Source organism: Tiliqua scincoides, chromosome 1 (genome assembly GCF_035046505.1).
Source record: "Tiliqua scincoides isolate rTilSci1 chromosome 1, rTilSci1.hap2, whole genome shotgun sequence".
In the NCBI taxonomy this organism is placed as follows: Eukaryota; Metazoa; Chordata; class Lepidosauria; order Squamata; family Scincidae; genus Tiliqua; species Tiliqua scincoides.
Genome location: NC_089821.1, coordinates 170,002,240 through 170,019,573, shown reverse-complemented (window position 1 = coordinate 170,019,573; position 17,334 = coordinate 170,002,240). Strand labels below are relative to the sequence as shown.

Genomic DNA, 17,334 nt, shown 5'->3' with positions numbered 1-17,334 from the left:
TGCCCACCCCTGCCTCTGTTGCAACCCATTCTCTGCCCCCATTACACACTCCCACCACTGTTCACTGTAGCCAAATATTCTTATTAGAGAGAGAAAAATGACCATGAAGGTTGATACTAGTGAAAGCTATTTTAGCACAGTAGCAGGAGATCCTGAGCTGGACTGGAACACAATCTCCTGGCATCTGAAGGGGTACACCAGATGCCTCTTCCTTTACCTTGTGATGCGCTACCAGTCCAGTGGTCTTCAACCCTTTTTGTTCTTGTAAGTTCATGGCTGACGAACACTGGTTTAGAAGACAAGCTTCAAAGTATGTTCTCTCCCTGTCTCTCTGCTGGAACATGTATTGCATACTACTCCCTTATCATAGCCCAAGAGATGAGAACTTGCTGCAATAATTACTCGATCTGCCCTAGTTCTAACAAGGTGCTGATTTTAGATATAACATAATTATGAAATAAGTACTGGAGCAACTCGCTATACAAACAAACAAAAAAGAGGCCTGAGTATTAGTTGAGGTGTCTGTACTACACACATAGCATGTATAATTTGTTTACATCAGTGCTTGGAGAGATTAAACCTCAAGTTTCACAGCTCATGGGTGTCAAGAATTAACAGACAAGACTCATGGAAGTTTAATGCACAGATTTTTCACAATTATGTACATTAGCACATCATAAAATTGGCCACAGATCAATCCAACAAGGGAGCTCCCATGGCTGATCTAATGATGTGCGTGTAATGGGGTGGCAGAGGGTTGAGAAAGAGAAGACAGAATTCTTTTCTGGCTGTACTTTTCCCCCAGAGGGAATGAAACCCATCTATTACTTGTTTATTCAGAGTTTCAGCTCACATGTCATAAAACTACTCCAGAAATTTTAGTTAAGTGTAAAGCCAACAGTTGTGTTTTTTAGGAGGAAGGTGCCATCATTTGACAGGATAATTCTTGATGCATTCTATCTCACCACAGGACAATCTGGCTCCTGAAAGCTAGAACAGCTTGGAAGAAAAGGGGTAAACATCTCTTTTCTTTCGTCTGCTTTACTGGATAGAAGAACGCTCTCAGGCAAAAAAAGAATCAGAGAACTACATGTAAACTGTAGTTTCAGATTTTGTCCTGGGGTCACATGGGGTCTAGGCCAGCCGGTCCATGAGGGCAATTGAAGTGGTTACATCACATAGCAAATTGGTGGGGATGGGCTTGCCCATCTTGGTCCACCTAATTGCCTCTATGGCTCCTCCTCCTTTCACTTCTTGGATTGAAAAGGAAGGGGGGGACTGAGAGGAAGAAGAATATGCAGGAGAGTGCTGAGCTAGAACATTTGACAGTAGAAGCAGCAGAGGCTGGCATGTCACTGGATAAGGGGGGCAGCATTTGGCATATTGCCTCAGGTGTCAGAAAGACTTGGGTCAGCCTTGCATTGTCTACTCTGATCTTCTCTCAAGCCCTTACTCATGATACTGTGGTGGGATGTCCCATCACCTATTTGCATGTGAAGGAGCAGAAAACAGTCATCTTATGTTTGCAAAGCAAGGTCATCAAGGGGCAAACCACTCACAGCACAATGTTCAGCCTACTTGGAAGTAAGCCTTCTTGTATTCAGTGAAGCTCACCCCCCTATAAATATCTTTAGGACTGCAGCATTAAGGGACAGTGTGAAGACAAGGACTCCAGCTGATCAACTTGGAATCATTGTATCATAGTCTCACAGAAATTTTGAGTGGGAAGGGGAATGATCTCCATATGTCAACCCACCCACAGCAGCAGTGCAAGTCACTTCACCTCAATAAAGTACCTTGAACCTTCTGCTGGCCAGTAAATTCTCCCATGGTCACTTTTGCTAGAGTCCCACCAGCCATGCTACAAACTGGGACTATGTTACCTTCCCCAAAACATGTTGAAGCCAAAGTTAGCATTGCAGTTAGGAAGTCTGCATTCTCATATTTTTGTGAACAAGAGTGAAAAATACCTGTCATTTATATAGCACTTTCTGAGGGTGTAAAGTATGTCATGTGTGTTATCTTACAACAGTTGTGTAAGGAAAATGTTTTTATCTCCATATTGCAGCTGGAACGTTGAAGTAGAGGGGGAGCAATACTGAGCGAGTTCACAACAGAGGCAGGATTCATACCGAGGTAATACAAATTCACAGCTCACAGCCCAATCCTGTGCATGCCTACTCAGAAGTAAGTCACATTAGAGTCAATGGGGGTTACTCATAGGAAAGTGTGGATAGGATTGGGCTGTCAGTTTCTTAGCTGCTGTGCTACACCGGTTACCACAGAAAAGGTCTCATTGTCACATAGAGGCCCCCATATCCACATATCTATACCCTACATAAGAACATAAGAACAGCCCCACTGGATCAGGCCATAGGCCCATCTAGTCCAGCTTCCTGTATCTCACAGCGGCCCACCAAATGCCTCAGGGAGCACACCAGATAACAAGAGACCTCATCCTGGTGCCCTCCCCTACATCTGGCATTCTGACTTAACCCATTCCTAAAATCAGGAGGTTGCGCATACACATCATGGCTTGTACCCCATAATGGATTTTTCCTCCAGAAACTCGTCCAATCCCCTTTTAAAGGCGTCTAGGCTAGACGCCAGCACCACATCCTGTGGCAAGGAGTTCCACAGACCGACCACACGCTGAGTAAAGAAATATTTTCTTTTGTCTGTCCTAACTCTCCCAACACTCCATTTTAGTGGATGTCCCCTGGTTCTGGTATTATGTGAGAGTGTAAAGAGCATCTCCCTATCCACTCTGTCCATCCCCTGCATAATTTTATATGTCTCAATCATGTCCCCTCTCAAGCGTCTCTTTTCTAGGCTGAAGAGTACCAAACGCCGTAGCCTTTCCTCATAAGGAAGGTGCCCCAGCCCCGTAATCATCTTCGTCGCTCTCTTTTGCACCTTTTCCATTTCCACTATGTCTTTTTTGAGATGCGGCGACCAGAACTGGACACAATACTCCAGGTGTGGCCTTACCATCGATTTGTACAACGGCATTATAATACTAGCCGTTTTGTTCTCAATACCCTTCCTAATGATCCCAAGCATAGAATTGGCCTTCTTCACTGCCGCCGCACATTGGGTCAACACTTTTATCGACCTGTCCACCACCACCCCAAGATGTCTCTCCTGATCTGTCACAGACAGCTCAGAACACATCAGCCTATATCTAAAGTTTTGATTTTTTGCCCCAATGTGCATGACTTTACACTTACTGACATTGAAGCGCATCTGCCATTTTGCTGCCCATTCTGCCAGTCTGGAGAGATCCTTCTGGAGCTCCTCACAATCACTTCTGGTCTTTACCACTCGGAAAAGTTTGGTGTCGTCTGCAAACTTAGCCACTTCACTGCTCAACCCTGTCTCCAGGTCATTTATGAAGAGGTTGAAAAGCACCGGTCCCAGGACAGATCCTTGGGGCACACCGCTTTTCACCTCTCTCCATTGTGAAAATTGCCCATTGACACCCACTCTCTGCTTCCTGGCCTCCAACCAGTTCTCAATCCACGAGAGGACCTGTCCTCTAATTCCCTGACTGTGGAGTTTTTTCAGTAGCCTTTGGTGAGGGACCGTGTCAAACGCCTTCTGAAAGTCCAGATATATAATGTCCACGGGTTCTCCCACATCCACATGCCTGTTGACCTTTTCAAAGAATTCTATAAGGTTCGTGAGGCAAGACTTACCCTTACAGAAGCCATGCTGACTCTCCCTCAGCAAGGCCTGTTCATCTATGTGTTTTGAGATCCTATCTTTGATGAGGCATTCCACCATCTTACCCGGTATGGATGTTAGGCTGACCGGCCTATAGTTTCCCGGGTCCCCCCTCTTTCCCTTTTTAAAAATAGGCGTGACATTTGCTATCCTCCAATCTTCTGGCACCGTGGCTGTTTTGAGGGACAAGTTGCATACCTTAGTCAAGAGATCTGCAACTTCATTCTTCAATTCCTTAATAACCCTTGGGTGGATGCCATCAGGGCCCGGTGACTTATTGATCTTTAATTTATCAATGAGGTCTGAAACATCTTCTCTTTTAACCTCTATCTGACTTAACTCCTCGGTTAGGAGGGGCCGTTCGGGCAGCGGTATCTGCCCGAGGTCTTCTGCCGTGAAGACAGATGCAAAGAACTCATTTAATTTCTCTGCCATCTCTAAGTCTCCTTTTATCTCCCCTTTCTCTCCTTCACCATCCAGAGGGCCAACCGCTTCTCTGGCTGGTTTCCTGCTTCTAACATATTTGAAGAAGCTTTTATTATTCCCCTTAATGTTGCTGGCCATGCGTTCCTCATAGTCTCGCTTGGCCTCCCGTATCACCTTCTTACATTTCTTTTGCCACAGTTTATGTTCCTTTTTATTCTCCTCATTAGGGCAAGACTTCCATTTACGGAAGGAAGCTTCCTTGCCCTTCACAGCCTCTCTAACTTGGCTGGTTAGCCATGCGGGCACCCTCCTGGATTTAGTGGAACCCTTCTTTCTTTGCGGTATACACCTCTGCTGGGCCTCTATTACTGTTGTTTTAAGCAGCCTCCATGCACTCTGGAGAGTGCACTCCATGCACTCTGCTGGTTTTAAGCAGCCTCCATGCATTCCAGGCACTCTGGTGCCTCCATGCACCCTTGCACCCATACTTCTGCTTTAATTTTTTCATTGATGCAGATAGCAAACATTCACTTCGATGGGAGAAAACAAAGTTCTCTTCCCTGTTAAGGCTGGGATAAAATCTGCAATCTGTGCAGGCAGACCTTCACAGCCCACAAACCCCTGCAGATGCCCACCTCTGCAGGTCCCCTGGCAAGCCATGCATTTTAATAATTCACAAAACTTCTCTCACAAAAGCATTTTTTAAAAAATTGCAGGATATCAAAGAACCATGAGCACAAGGAGAAAATGTATTGCTATTGATCTGTTGCTTCTGTGCAAACACCTCACTGGAAGTGTTACACTGCAGCAGGGATTGTGTTATAGTATGAGAAACATGGAGAAGATACAGGCTGCAGCATATAAGCTGTAGTGGGCTAGAATTTTTGAGAGGAGCTTGGTCAGACAGAAAAACTTATCTCAAGGTAGAGGCAGGGATGGCCCATCCATGAGGCCAACTGAAGTAGTTACCTCAGGTAACATATTGGTGGAGGGGATTGCCCATCTCTGCCTGTTAACTTGCCTCCATTGTCCCTCCTCCTTCCACATCCCCTGGCGGGGGGGGGGGCAGCATTTGGCATTCTGCCTCAGTTGTCAGAAGGTCTTTACCTGGCCCTGAGTGGAGGCACAATGTCCACTTTTCACTTCCACTGGGCTGGAAACAGTGAAGGGGTTTTCCACTAGCAAGAGCACATCTTTGGATCCAAGCTGTTACTGACCTTTTAGTACAGGATAAATCCCTGGTATAGTTGTATAACAATACAATGTATCATGTAACAATGAAACAACCAAGCAGTGCCCCAAAGTCTTGGATCAGGGGTGCCCAAACCCCGGCCCTGGGGCCACTTGTGGCCCTCGAGGGCTCCTAATCAGGCCCTCAGGGAGCCTCCAGTCTCCAATGAGCCTTTGGCCCTGCGGAGACTTGCTGGAGCCCACACTGGCCTGATGCAACTGCTCTCAGCGCGACGGCCAACTGTTCGAACTCTTGCTTGAGCTGTGGGATGAGGGCTCCCTCCACTGCTCGCTGTTTCACATCTGTGATACAGCAGCAGCAGCAAAGGAAAGTCTGGCCTTGCTTTGTGCAAGGCCTTTTATAGGCATTCAGCTATTGCAAGACCTTCATTCATTAATATAAGTTCCATCTCTAATATATTCATTTATGTAAATTTGAAATGTAAATTAATTCTTTTCCCCCCGGCCCCCGACAGTGTCAGAGAGATGATGTGGCCCGCCTGCCAAAAAGTTTGGACACCCCTGTCTTGGATAAACACAGGGGCTTCTGCTGTATGAAAGCGTATGAAACACATGTAGGATGATATATTTTTGAACACATGACTCTAGGCCAGTGTTTCTCAATGTTTGTCCCCCACCGTACCACTTCACATGGTCCACCCATTCGAAGTACCACTGGAAGTAACTGGCAATGTTGTCATTGCCGGTTACTTGTGGGTTGAAAGGCCAGATGCGATGTAACAAATGCCAGTAAGAGGCTCAGAGTGGACAGGAGGGCTTTTCCAGCATGGAAAAGCAGGTTTTGGAGCTCTGCCTGCCAAGCTGAGCCTCCTACCGCTGTTTGTTGTGGTCTTGGTCTCACTGCTGGGTTGCAGGTATCCAGGGGTCTTCTGAGTACCACCAGACACCACCTCAAGTACCCCTGGTGGTACCCATGCCACTGGTTGAGAAACCCTGCCCTAGACTGAGGAAAATAAAGACTCTTGGCAATATTTCCCAACTCTACTGCTCTTCAGGAAGGAAAGATATGTAGGGATATCATATAGCAGGAGAAAATCTAGTGCTGACAAAACAATATTTGGGTTCAGAAGGCAGTGAATGCAACCATTTTCTGGGCTAAAGCTTTTACAAATTAGAACCCATCTCAATATCTTGAAGTAGTTCGCAATCTTGATATGCTACTGAATGTTTGTTCAGGTGAGATCTTCTAGGTTATGGCAGCCTGCAGAATAATGACCTAAATATTCCCTTCCATTCAGAATATTCAGTTAGTCATATCCAGTTTGCAAAATGTTTGAAGCACACACACTGTCTATCTGGATTGTCTGTTCTTAAATACACACAAACCAATATTTTCCAAGTAATTATCCCAACTTATGGAATAACTGCACTGCAATTCTGTGCAAAACTCAACATCTGAACTCGTGCAGGGAAAGCGCCCTACAGGTAGACCACAGCTGCGATACAAGGACATCTGCAAGAGGGATCTGAAGGCTTTAGGAGTGGACCTCAACAGGTGTGAAACCCTGGCCTCTGAGCGGCCCGCTTGGAAGCAGGCTGTGCAGCATGGCCTTTCCCACTTTGAAGAGACACTTTGCCAACAGACTGAGGCAAAGAGGCAAAGAAGGAAGGCTCATAGCCAGGGAGACAGACCAGGGACAGACTGCACTTGCTCCCGGTGTGGAAGGGATTGTCACTCCCGAATCGGCCTTTTCAGCCACACTAGACGCTGTTCCAGAACCACCATTCAGAGTGCGATACCATAGTCTTTTGAGACTGAAGGTTGCCAACAACAATAATAGCTGGCTAATACATTACATAATGGGAAAAGATGCTACTGAATTTTATTTCAGAACTTTTATGCAACCATGGCCTCATTTTGACAGGTGCTACCATAATGCAAGTTGCAGTTCTCAAGTCACCTACAGTGTGTTATGAAGAATTAAGGTTCCTTTAATCCCCAGAATTAATTGATTATGCGAGGTGCTTTCCAACTGTTGCTCTGGAAAGCTTTGAATGCTTGTCTCTGTGTGTGTGTATATATGTGTAAAAGAGTTAACAATACAAACTAGTATGCTCGCCAGGTTACTAGAAATTTTATCCTGTCTTGCTTAATTTCCCCTGCAGTTCCACTTGATTGTGCTGGATGATATTGCTGCTTGTGGCTGACTATTTGTGCAACTAGCTTTGAAACTACTTCAGAACCCTGTGCAGATCGTGCCACGCTCTATTTAGAGAAGGGAAAGACAGTACTGCAAAGTTGTAACCGTTTGCAACTGGAAATACTGGTTGCAGAGTGACTGGCAAGAGTGCCCAAAACTTGAAAGAAAGCAAAACAAAGGCTGGAAGCCTGAGGAGCAACAATTTTCCCAGACTCATTATTTGACAGGTATTAATGTAGGTTTACACAATGTAATTTCAGCACTGTTTTGATTCTGAAGTTCTCATTTGTAAACTACAGTGATGTACTCAAGGAGCTTTTCCACCGTGATCTCAAAATCTTTCCTGGATAGATTATGCTGCTTCTGCTGCTATAGTCCCCAATGTTCCGATCCCCCTTTTCCTTTACAATTCCCTTCCTGACTAGGAAGCATCAAAACTCTGCCCAAAGCCCACGTTTTGTAACAATATAAAGGCAATTTACCTAATTTTTCAGAATACGTGTTGTGATGGCGATGATGGGAATCCTGATGGACTTTTGCTTCTAAGTACGCAATCCTAACCAACAGTCCAGCACTGACATAGCTGTGCCAATGTGGCGTACACTGCATTCTGCAGTGGAGAGGCAGTCAAGGAGGCCTCCTCAAGGTAAGAGCATGTTTGTTACCATACCTTGGGTCCGCATTGTGGCTAGGTCAGTGCTGGAAAGTTGGTTAGGACTGTGCCCTAAAGATGACAGCCCAGCAGAAATATAGAGAACCACTATTGAAAACTACAAGAGTATCGTATCAAAGGTTCAGCTTATACAATATAAAGCTGTTGTTCACATGGTCTGAGTGCCATGAAACATCACAGTAGACATGCCTTAAATTACAATGAAATAAGACATGAAAGATTTTTAAAAAGAAGAAAAGCTTAACTAACGAGGCCAACTTTTTCACATTGCAAACTGGCCCAGACATTAGTAATTAATGAAGGTTTGTTCCAGTTTCAATATTTTCTTGTAATTATATACATTCAAAATCAATAGACGGACTCTTTGAAAGAAGTTTCTACTGGAATGTATGTTTAATATAGTCTTGGCGTAAACTCTCAGTTTCCATAATGTGAATAACAGAATCTGTTCCATAAGTACAGATCATGACCCTTTCATGAGAGATTTTGCATAAACTGACAAAAGAAGCTGCCAGGTCACTTGGCCAAAGAAACATGCATATGAACAGCAAGACATGGAACATAATTACCCCAATCCCAAGTCAATATTTTTCATTAATTTGAAAACCATTTATCTGGTGTCTGGTATTGACTTTCACCGCACGGCACTTAGCATGCCTTTTGAATTGCAACACTGACCATGGCTTAGACACAATACACCTAACTCTCAATCAAAACCAAATATAGAACTGCCAATTCGGAAGACAGGCATACGACCACAACCAGCCAATTGACACAGGAAAGCAAGATCAAGTCACTAGTAGCTTCTATTCAATGCTTGCAATCTATCTTCTAAATATACCTTTGTTCACTGCAAAGGAAATTTAGGGAATTCACTGTGGCTCTGGAGTGAACTGGCACCTCTGAAACAATCAGAGTTTTGAATCTGAAGTGTGCAGGTTTGCTTAAAGATCCATGAGACAGCCACAACAAAACAGAAAAGTAAAAGTACTCCACCCCAAGTGCTCATCTGGGATCCAGGTCTGCAGAGACCCTTTTTGTGTAGCCCCACAGGGGCATGGGAGTGACTACCTCATGACATAATCAAATACCATTGGGAAGCATGTATGAATCAAGCAATCATGTTGATGGAGCGAGTGTTCTCTACCTGGCCATTTTGCTTCCTCCTGGTGGAGTGCTAATAGGGTAGAAAAATGTCACATCTTTGGCTTTCCCCAATTGCTTGCTCAGTTTTACACATGCCTCTCAGCAGCATAGGATCACACCATCAAGGAACAGTTTCCATGTCTCTGCGATTGCATTTGAATTTGTTCAGGGCCATACATTGCTACAAATATATGCACTGTTAGTAGAACCAGTTACTCTAATTCTGTTTCTGCAAGGCAAAAGATCAGTTATGTTGTCTGCTCCTAGCATTCTCTTTTTCTTCCTCTCACCTCTTATATACAGATTAAGGGCAAGCAGTGGCGTTGCTAGAGGGGTGCGGGGGGGGGTGCAGGCCGCACCAGGTGACACGCATTAAGGGGGTGACGTGCTAAAATCACAGTGGTTAGGAATAACCCCATCATATTATATACCGTTGGATGTGGAATTTTGATCGGAATGCAATGCAAAAAACCAGAGTGAAATATCTCCTTTCTATCAAAAGTTATGGCCAAAAAACCGGAGAACAAAAAATGCATGGAGCCCTATAGAAAGTGAAAGTGAGCTGTATTGCACGTTTACTTGTGAGTAGGCAAACTTGCCTTAGTCCTTCGGAAAGGGCAGGCTGAGAGGAATCCAACGACACCAGAATGGTCCTGATCCAATGAATGCATCCCCCAAAAACACCTGAGAAGGAAGTCCCTCCCTCCAAGCAGATGAATGTATTGAGCCCTATGGAAAGCAAAACTAAGCCTCATGGTCGTGTTTACTTGTGAGTAAGCAAACATACCTTGGAAGATCAGGTGAAGGAGAGTGCAAGGCTACCAAAATGGTCCTGATCCTATGCACCTGGAGTTAAACAAGTGCTCCAGAAGGCAGCCTCCCCCCCCCCCCACTAAAAAGCCTCAAAACAGAGGCTTCAGCTGATAAGGTGAATATTTTTGAGACTTGCAAAGCCAGGTGGATCCTGACAGTGATCTGGTTTAAACAGAAGCTCTTAAATTGAACTGGGCACTGGGTAGGGCTGAAAACCTTCCTAGTTTTGGAGGAGAGGTGTTACTGCAGGCAGGCTACAGGGGAAATTCATTTGGTGGAACAGGGCTGGCTTCTGCTTATTTTATTATTTGTTTTACTTTAATTATCTATACTTATTTTAATTTGCCTGATGATGTCACTTCCACCATGACATCACTTCTGGTGGGTCATGGACAGATTGTCATTCTAAAAAGTGGCCCCAGTGCTAAAAGTTTGAGAACTGCTGCAATAAGGTGTTAGTAAGTTGACACCCTTGGGGGGGTGTGACACCACTAGTGACTAAAATCACAGTTGGAGGAATAATTTCATCATGTTATATATAAATCAATGCGTAATTTCATGTAGCATGTGTTCTATCTTTGTTCTATCAAAAGGTACAGCCAAAAAACCAGTGGGGGCAGAGTGATGGTACATCACCACGCCCACCACCTGGGGTGTTGCCCCACCCACTGCATGTGGGGTGACGCGAACCCCAGTGACACCACTGAGGGCAAGAAGTCTCATCTCCTGTTCTTCTAAATTCCTCCCTTTTTCATGCTGCTGTATTCCCATAGGTGAACACACATCTCCTAAGAAGCTGTTTTTTATACGTACTTCATCCATTTGGCTCAGTGTTATCAACACTGGCAGCAGTTCTCTTGTGTTCCAGACAGGAATTTAACTCTGCTCTTTCTAGAGGCATCACGGATTGAACCACCAGGATCCTTCTGCAATTGAAACATGTGCTCTTGTTACTGAAATATGACTCTCTAGGAAAGCTATTTTCAGCTCATGGCACTAACAAAGTGCTAAAACTGTTGAGGCACACCACCAGTTTTTAAATTACGTTAAATTATTACATTACAATTAATAAATGCAATTACATTGATTTAATTAGTAGTAAATGCTACCTCCACGTTCAGAGAATATGCCTTTGAATACCAGCTACAAGACACAAGAAGAGATGAGTATGAATTCATTTGTGGGAAACAGGATGTTAACTAGATGAACATTTGGTTTGATGCAGCTTCATTTTTCTTACAAATTGAGTACTTTTAGAGGATATCTACACAATTTCTTATTTTACCAAAGGACCAATCCTATACAACTTTCTAGTGCTGATTTAGCTGTGCCTATGAGATGCATGCTACATCATGCAGTGATGGGGCAAGTTCAAGACGACCTCAGGGCTGCTTTGGGGCTGGAAAGCTGGATAGAATTGGGCCCCTAATTTAGTTACAGTTTTTGAGCTTCAAGTACTTCCAACATCCTTTCAAATATCTTCTGAAAGTAGATTCTAGAGCCACATCCTGCAGTTTTTCTGTAGAACTGCAGCCTATAATCACTTTTTCTTCAAGTTCAAACACTTCTTCAAGTGTTGTAGCAATATGGGACACAATAATCTCTATTTTATTGACCAAAAACATTTATACTAGAGAGGATCAATATATCAATGAAAAGGGCTTGAAACAACATACTGACACTAGTCAGCATCGAGCCATTTGTCTAGCAACAAAATGATAGGAAATCCTCAAATCTTGAGGTCATATTGTCTTTTAAAATTCTAAGTTTATTTCTGCATATATTCTACAACAGCTAGTGCTTCACATGATGTTTTTAAAAGAAGCAAACTGTGGGGAAGTTATGTACATCAGCATGCCAAGGACATGAAGTTAAAATAAGCTTCACGGAGGAGATGATTTGTGTTCTGGCATTAGGAAGAGTCCTAAACTTTTAGCTGTTGAACTTCCAAACTATTGTCCTGCCTCATTGAAGTAAAACAGTTTGTTTTCAAAGTAGAGTTGAAAGTTGTTCTTCAGTTTCTGAACTTTTAAAACTAGCAAACTAAAGAAGAGTAATCCTGATGTTAAAGTTGAATGGGGTGTTCTGCAGGCCTAGGGCAAAGCAAGTGACAGTGAATTCTAACAAATGCAAGAGGATTTAACAATTTAACATATCCGAGTGCAAAGACCATAGTTGTATAAAATTCATGTTAAAAAGTCCAACGTTTCGTTCTGTAAGCTTTTCAGAACTTCATCAGGGAAACAAACCTAGGTAGGACATGTTGCTAGACAGGAGGCAGAAACGACACTTAAAAACAGCATCCTCCAGGTGCTTAACTGTAGATTTCTGTATTTTTGAGTGCCTTCTTGAAAAACTCATCCAAATCACATCTCTGCCAGAAACCTCTTCCTTGTAAAGCTTTTATGTCTGTTCTTTTAAGGACTGGAAGCCAGGTATTGCTAATATGTAGAGCCTCTTCTTTCAATGACATTTAGATATTTCTATTGCTCCTCTAATGTCTTGGGAAATGGCATCTATTATTAGAAAGAACATGTGTTTTGAAATTTATTTGATGACCCGTTTCTGTTGCATACTGGGCTACTGCTGATTGATCCAGGTGCATTAAATGGTAATGCTTCTCATGTTCTGCAAGTCTGTTTTTTATAGAACATTTAGTGGTGCCTTAGTAGATAGGATTACATTCACAGGTATCCTATACACACTGGATGTATCTTGCTGTTGTCTCCTATCCTTAGGATTTCTAGGAAGTTGATGAACTGATGGTATGAAGATGGTTCTGAAATTTGCTTTGTGGAGATTACTAATCTTGTCTGTTGTGCCTTTGATGTAAGGAAGTATAACATCACATTTATATACAAGACAATTGTTGGTAACACACCAGTTTTTCATGGGTTGTTATTCATTGTCTGAACTGCCTCATTTTGTTGTTCTGACACACTAAGGGTACAATCCTAACCTGCACTGGAACAGGCAAGCCAGGAGGCTTGCACTGTATCCAGCGCAGGATTGTGGCCAGAAATGGCTCAGCCAGAGGCAAGGAGAAACTTTTCCCCTTACCCCTGGGTAAGGACTGCTGGCCACAATGGGTCTCCTTGGACTTGTGCTACCTCTGGAGGTGGTACAAGTCTGATGAGAGTGGAGTGGCTTGAAGCAGCTCCATTCTCCCTGGGAATGGGGGTTGGGATCCAGCATAACTGCTGGATCCCAGCCCCGCCTCCCACTACCTGCCCGCCCGCCTGCCCTCCCCCAGCCTAGGAACGCCTAACTCCCTCCTCCTCCACACCTGCCCATGCCTACCTTTTCCACTTACGTTGGCACAGGCTGGCCAATATAAGTGGCTGAGGGGAAGCCAGTGCAGAGGCTTATGTCAGCTTCCGCAGGCCGGTGCATCTTGGAGCGCTGGCCCGGCTTCCCCTCGGAGGCGCAAATGTGCTTTATGGCAAGTTTGCAACCCTTCTAGGCCAGCCCAAGGGACTTGGGCTGGCATAGGGCATAGTTTGGATTGTGCCCTAAATGTGTTAGGAAGGTTTTTTTTTTCCCTTAAGCAAAGTGTCAACTCAAGTTACTATGATGTCAAGATGAAATGATGAACTGGACTAATATTTGAAGATTTGCAAGTAAACTACAAAACTGTAGAAGGAACACAAAAGAACGAAGTCTTGTTTAATCATTCTATTTAGAGGCAAACTCATTTAATATTTTAAAAATCTAGAACACTTAATCATTTTAGTTCATGTTGGGTCTTAAAAAATTCAAGCCCCATTAAAGTCAACAGAAAAACGTCATGTGAAAAATTCAGAAAGCAATAAAAATAGCCTCTAATAGTTTCATTTTGATGGTAGAATCTTGATTTTAACATAAAACAATGAACATGAGATAGAATCCCTTCCCCTACTTGGTACTGAATTAGCCCCTCAACATCAGGAAACAGTTTCCCCCCCAAAATCACCAAACATCACAGAAATCACTAACGCTTAAAAATGGATTTGCAAGCAGGTGAAGTAGTAAATAGAATATGCATCTCTCTCTCTATTATTTTATAGTGCAAACTGCATACCTTAAGTTTTTCAGTCTATCAGAAGTGCACAACAACTGTGAAAAGCTTTAGAAGGACTCCAAAATTACAGTGTTAATGATGCAACTGTGAAACGTTAGGTGAAATTCAAAATCGGTAGACAAAAGGCACATACTTTACATTTTGGCAAGAACACGTGGATGTCCATTGTCACTAGAAAAACCACTCTCAGTTGCATAGCAGCATTACTCACTGCAGTCCACATCTATTTGCTTCCATGTATGCAAGGGTCGCTTCACCCATGACAACCCCCCATGACAACACCTTGTTTCTTGACTGGTGTACTACTTTCAGCAAAATAGCCACTTGTACTACACAATGATTATCTCTATGCAGGGAAGAAGAAAATATTCTGCATGAAGCAGGCCTGAGGTAACAGGAAACTTTGGAATGTTCACCACTGTTTATGGCACACATATTTAGAGTTCATTAATGGCTTGGCCATAGTGTTTCAGTCAGCTTCTGGGACTCTAGGGTAGGTAGGTTAAAGTTGAGTGAGCTCAAATCATACTATCTGAATTTATTGCATATAATCATTTATGCACCAACGCAGGGTGCTCAAAAGAAACCCAAGCAATTTGTGGATAAAAGTGAACTTTTTTTGCAAAGCAAAGTAACTAAAGCCCATTGATAATATAATAATGCAATCAAAAAATGATGCATCCTTTCAACTAGATTTCCATATTAACTTTTTGCTTTCTTTTTTATAAATTTAATTTACTACTAATTTCTTTACAAATTTGAGGAACATATTCAGATTAAAATTAAACAAAACGTTGGTAGATGCTAGCTTTGGTTTTTAGTTTGTGATGCAGCTGTGATATAGTTGCTGCAGTGAACTAAAGAACAACAAGAAAATAAGCACACAAAAATCACACACATACCCCCACACCAGGTCAGGAATAAATACAAAAGCCTAAAGTAATATCAGTCAAAACATTCACTGGGCCACTTAAGTTATTCATCTATAAGCACATGTTATATTAATCATGTGCAGATAGATACCTGTTCATGGAGTGAAAAAATGCATTAAACATAACTCAGGTTATCTGCTGCTGTTTCTGCAAAAATCAGGAGCACATTTTGCAATTACATACATGTTCCACACACCAACCACAGCAGGCTTAGGTCACAAGTTGCAATTCATCCAACGTTCCATTAATAAGACTTTATTTACATTTTTTCTTTATAAATTCCGGAAAGAGTTTGACGTGATGTGCAAGACAGGACTGCAGCGTCACTGACTGTAGGTGCAGAATCTTCTCAGATCTTAATACTGACAGTCAGCCAGCCAAATAAAGTCCCATAGAGCCAAGTTTTCACATAAAGTTTCCTTCCAGATTCCGACAGTAGCATAATAGCAGTCAGGGTACTTAAAAAGAGTAAGGATGGCAAAGTTTTCTTGAGACTTAGTTTGGAATGAACACATTTCCCAGGAAATTTGTTTCTTCTTTTAGAATTTTTTGCATCATAGAATTCTGTTAGTAATCTAGGAACAAAGGGAAAAAAGAGTGGCCCATTTACATAATAAGCTTTCTGTTAAGAGAAATGTTTATGATGGCTTCTAATAAATGAGATCTTTTCAAACTGATTTGGCTTATGCTAAGGAGCTGTTCATGGCATGTTCTAATGCAGGGGTGCCCAAACCCTGGCCCTGGGGCCACTTGCGGCCCTCGAGGCCTCTCAATGCGGCCCTCAGGGAGCCCCCAGTCTCCAATGAGCCTCTGGCCCTCCAGAGATTTGTTGGAGCCCACACTGGCCCGACACAACTGCTCTCAGCGTGAGGGCGACTGTTTGATCTCTCGCGTGAGCTGTGGGATGAGGGTTCCCCTCCACTGCTTGCTGTTTCACATCTGTGATGCATTAGCAGCAGCAAAGGAAAGGCTGGCCTTGCTTTGTGCAAGGCCTTTTATAGGCCTTGAGCTATTGCAAGACCTTTATTCATTCATATAAGTTCATCTTTAATATATTCATGTAGGTAAATTTATGTAAACGTATTCAAATTGAAATGTAAATTAATTCTTTTTTTGCCCTGCCCCTGACACAGTGTCAGAGAGTTGATGTGGCCCTCCTGCCAAAAACTTTGGACACTCCTGTTCTAATGCCTTGTTCCATCTACAGTTTATTCAACAATGGCAACAACCACCTCCCCACCCCCACATCAAATAGCAAACTGAAATTTTATAAGTTCCTAAAAAAATACTTTGAATAAGTCATCAATTTTATTTACTCTGGTTTGGAGCAGTTAGACAGACAGACATCTCTCTTACACACACACCCCCTAAAGAGAAAGAGTTCATGAATCCATGCCTTTTGAAAGGATGATTATCATTTTGTTAAGCTGAAAACCTATACCATATTCTTACATCCTATCAGTGGCATAGCTGGGGGGAGCAAATGCCCCAGGTGCCAGGCTTGGGGAGGGCGGTGGCACCACAAACCACTCCCCCCAGCCACCGGTTTTGTCAGTGGCTGTGCTCCTGCAGCCACTTTCAGTGCAGTTCCTCACTGATCTGAGGGCTGTCCTCCTCTTACCCTTTAAAACAAAGGGTAAGAGGGGAGCCTTCAGAACAGCTGGGTAGCTGCACCTGCCTCCTCTGATTTTGGAGGTGGGTGCTGCTTCTAGCTCCAGTGGAGCCTTTCACGCCGCTGCTAGTGGCACAAAAGGCTCCACTGGAACTTTTTTGCCTGCTCCAAAATCAGACGAAACAGGTGCCGCTTCTAGTGGTGCGGAAAAGCTCTGATGGAGCTTTTCATGCTGCTAGCAATGGTGCAAAAGGTTCCTTTGGAGCCTGGGTTGCCTCCTCCCTCCACCAGTTTTTAAAAAGGGGAAAGGAGGTGGCGGCCCAGAATTCCAGCAATGTCACCGTAATAACTTCTGGGTGGCTGGAGTGACAGATGGGATGGCCCCTGGCGTGAAAAGCACCAGGACCGCTACTGGCTCCTATGGTGGATAGACATTTTAATTGCCCATAAAGTCATATGTGTAAACCAGAAAGGGATAGCTCACAAGCTGGCCAATGTCACTGTGTGAACTTGTCGTATTTGTTTAAGTAAACCAAACCAATAGGATTGTACAA

The 17,334-nt window shown here is 43.4% G+C and overlaps 1 protein-coding gene across 1 annotated transcript in view; it reads right to left on the bottom strand.

Annotated features, from left to right (window-relative positions):
• Positions 1–13,836: 13,836 nt before the first annotated feature.
• The window catches only part of AGPAT5 (1-acylglycerol-3-phosphate O-acyltransferase 5), a 32,524-nt gene continuing 29,026 nt past the window's right edge, over positions 13,837–17,334 (bottom strand). The window contains exon 8 of the mRNA XM_066640488.1: positions 13,837–15,743. Coding sequence (XP_066496585.1) covers positions 15,518–15,743 — 226 coding nt within the window. The 3' untranslated portion in view covers positions 13,837–15,517. The remainder of the gene's footprint in view (positions 15,744–17,334) is intronic.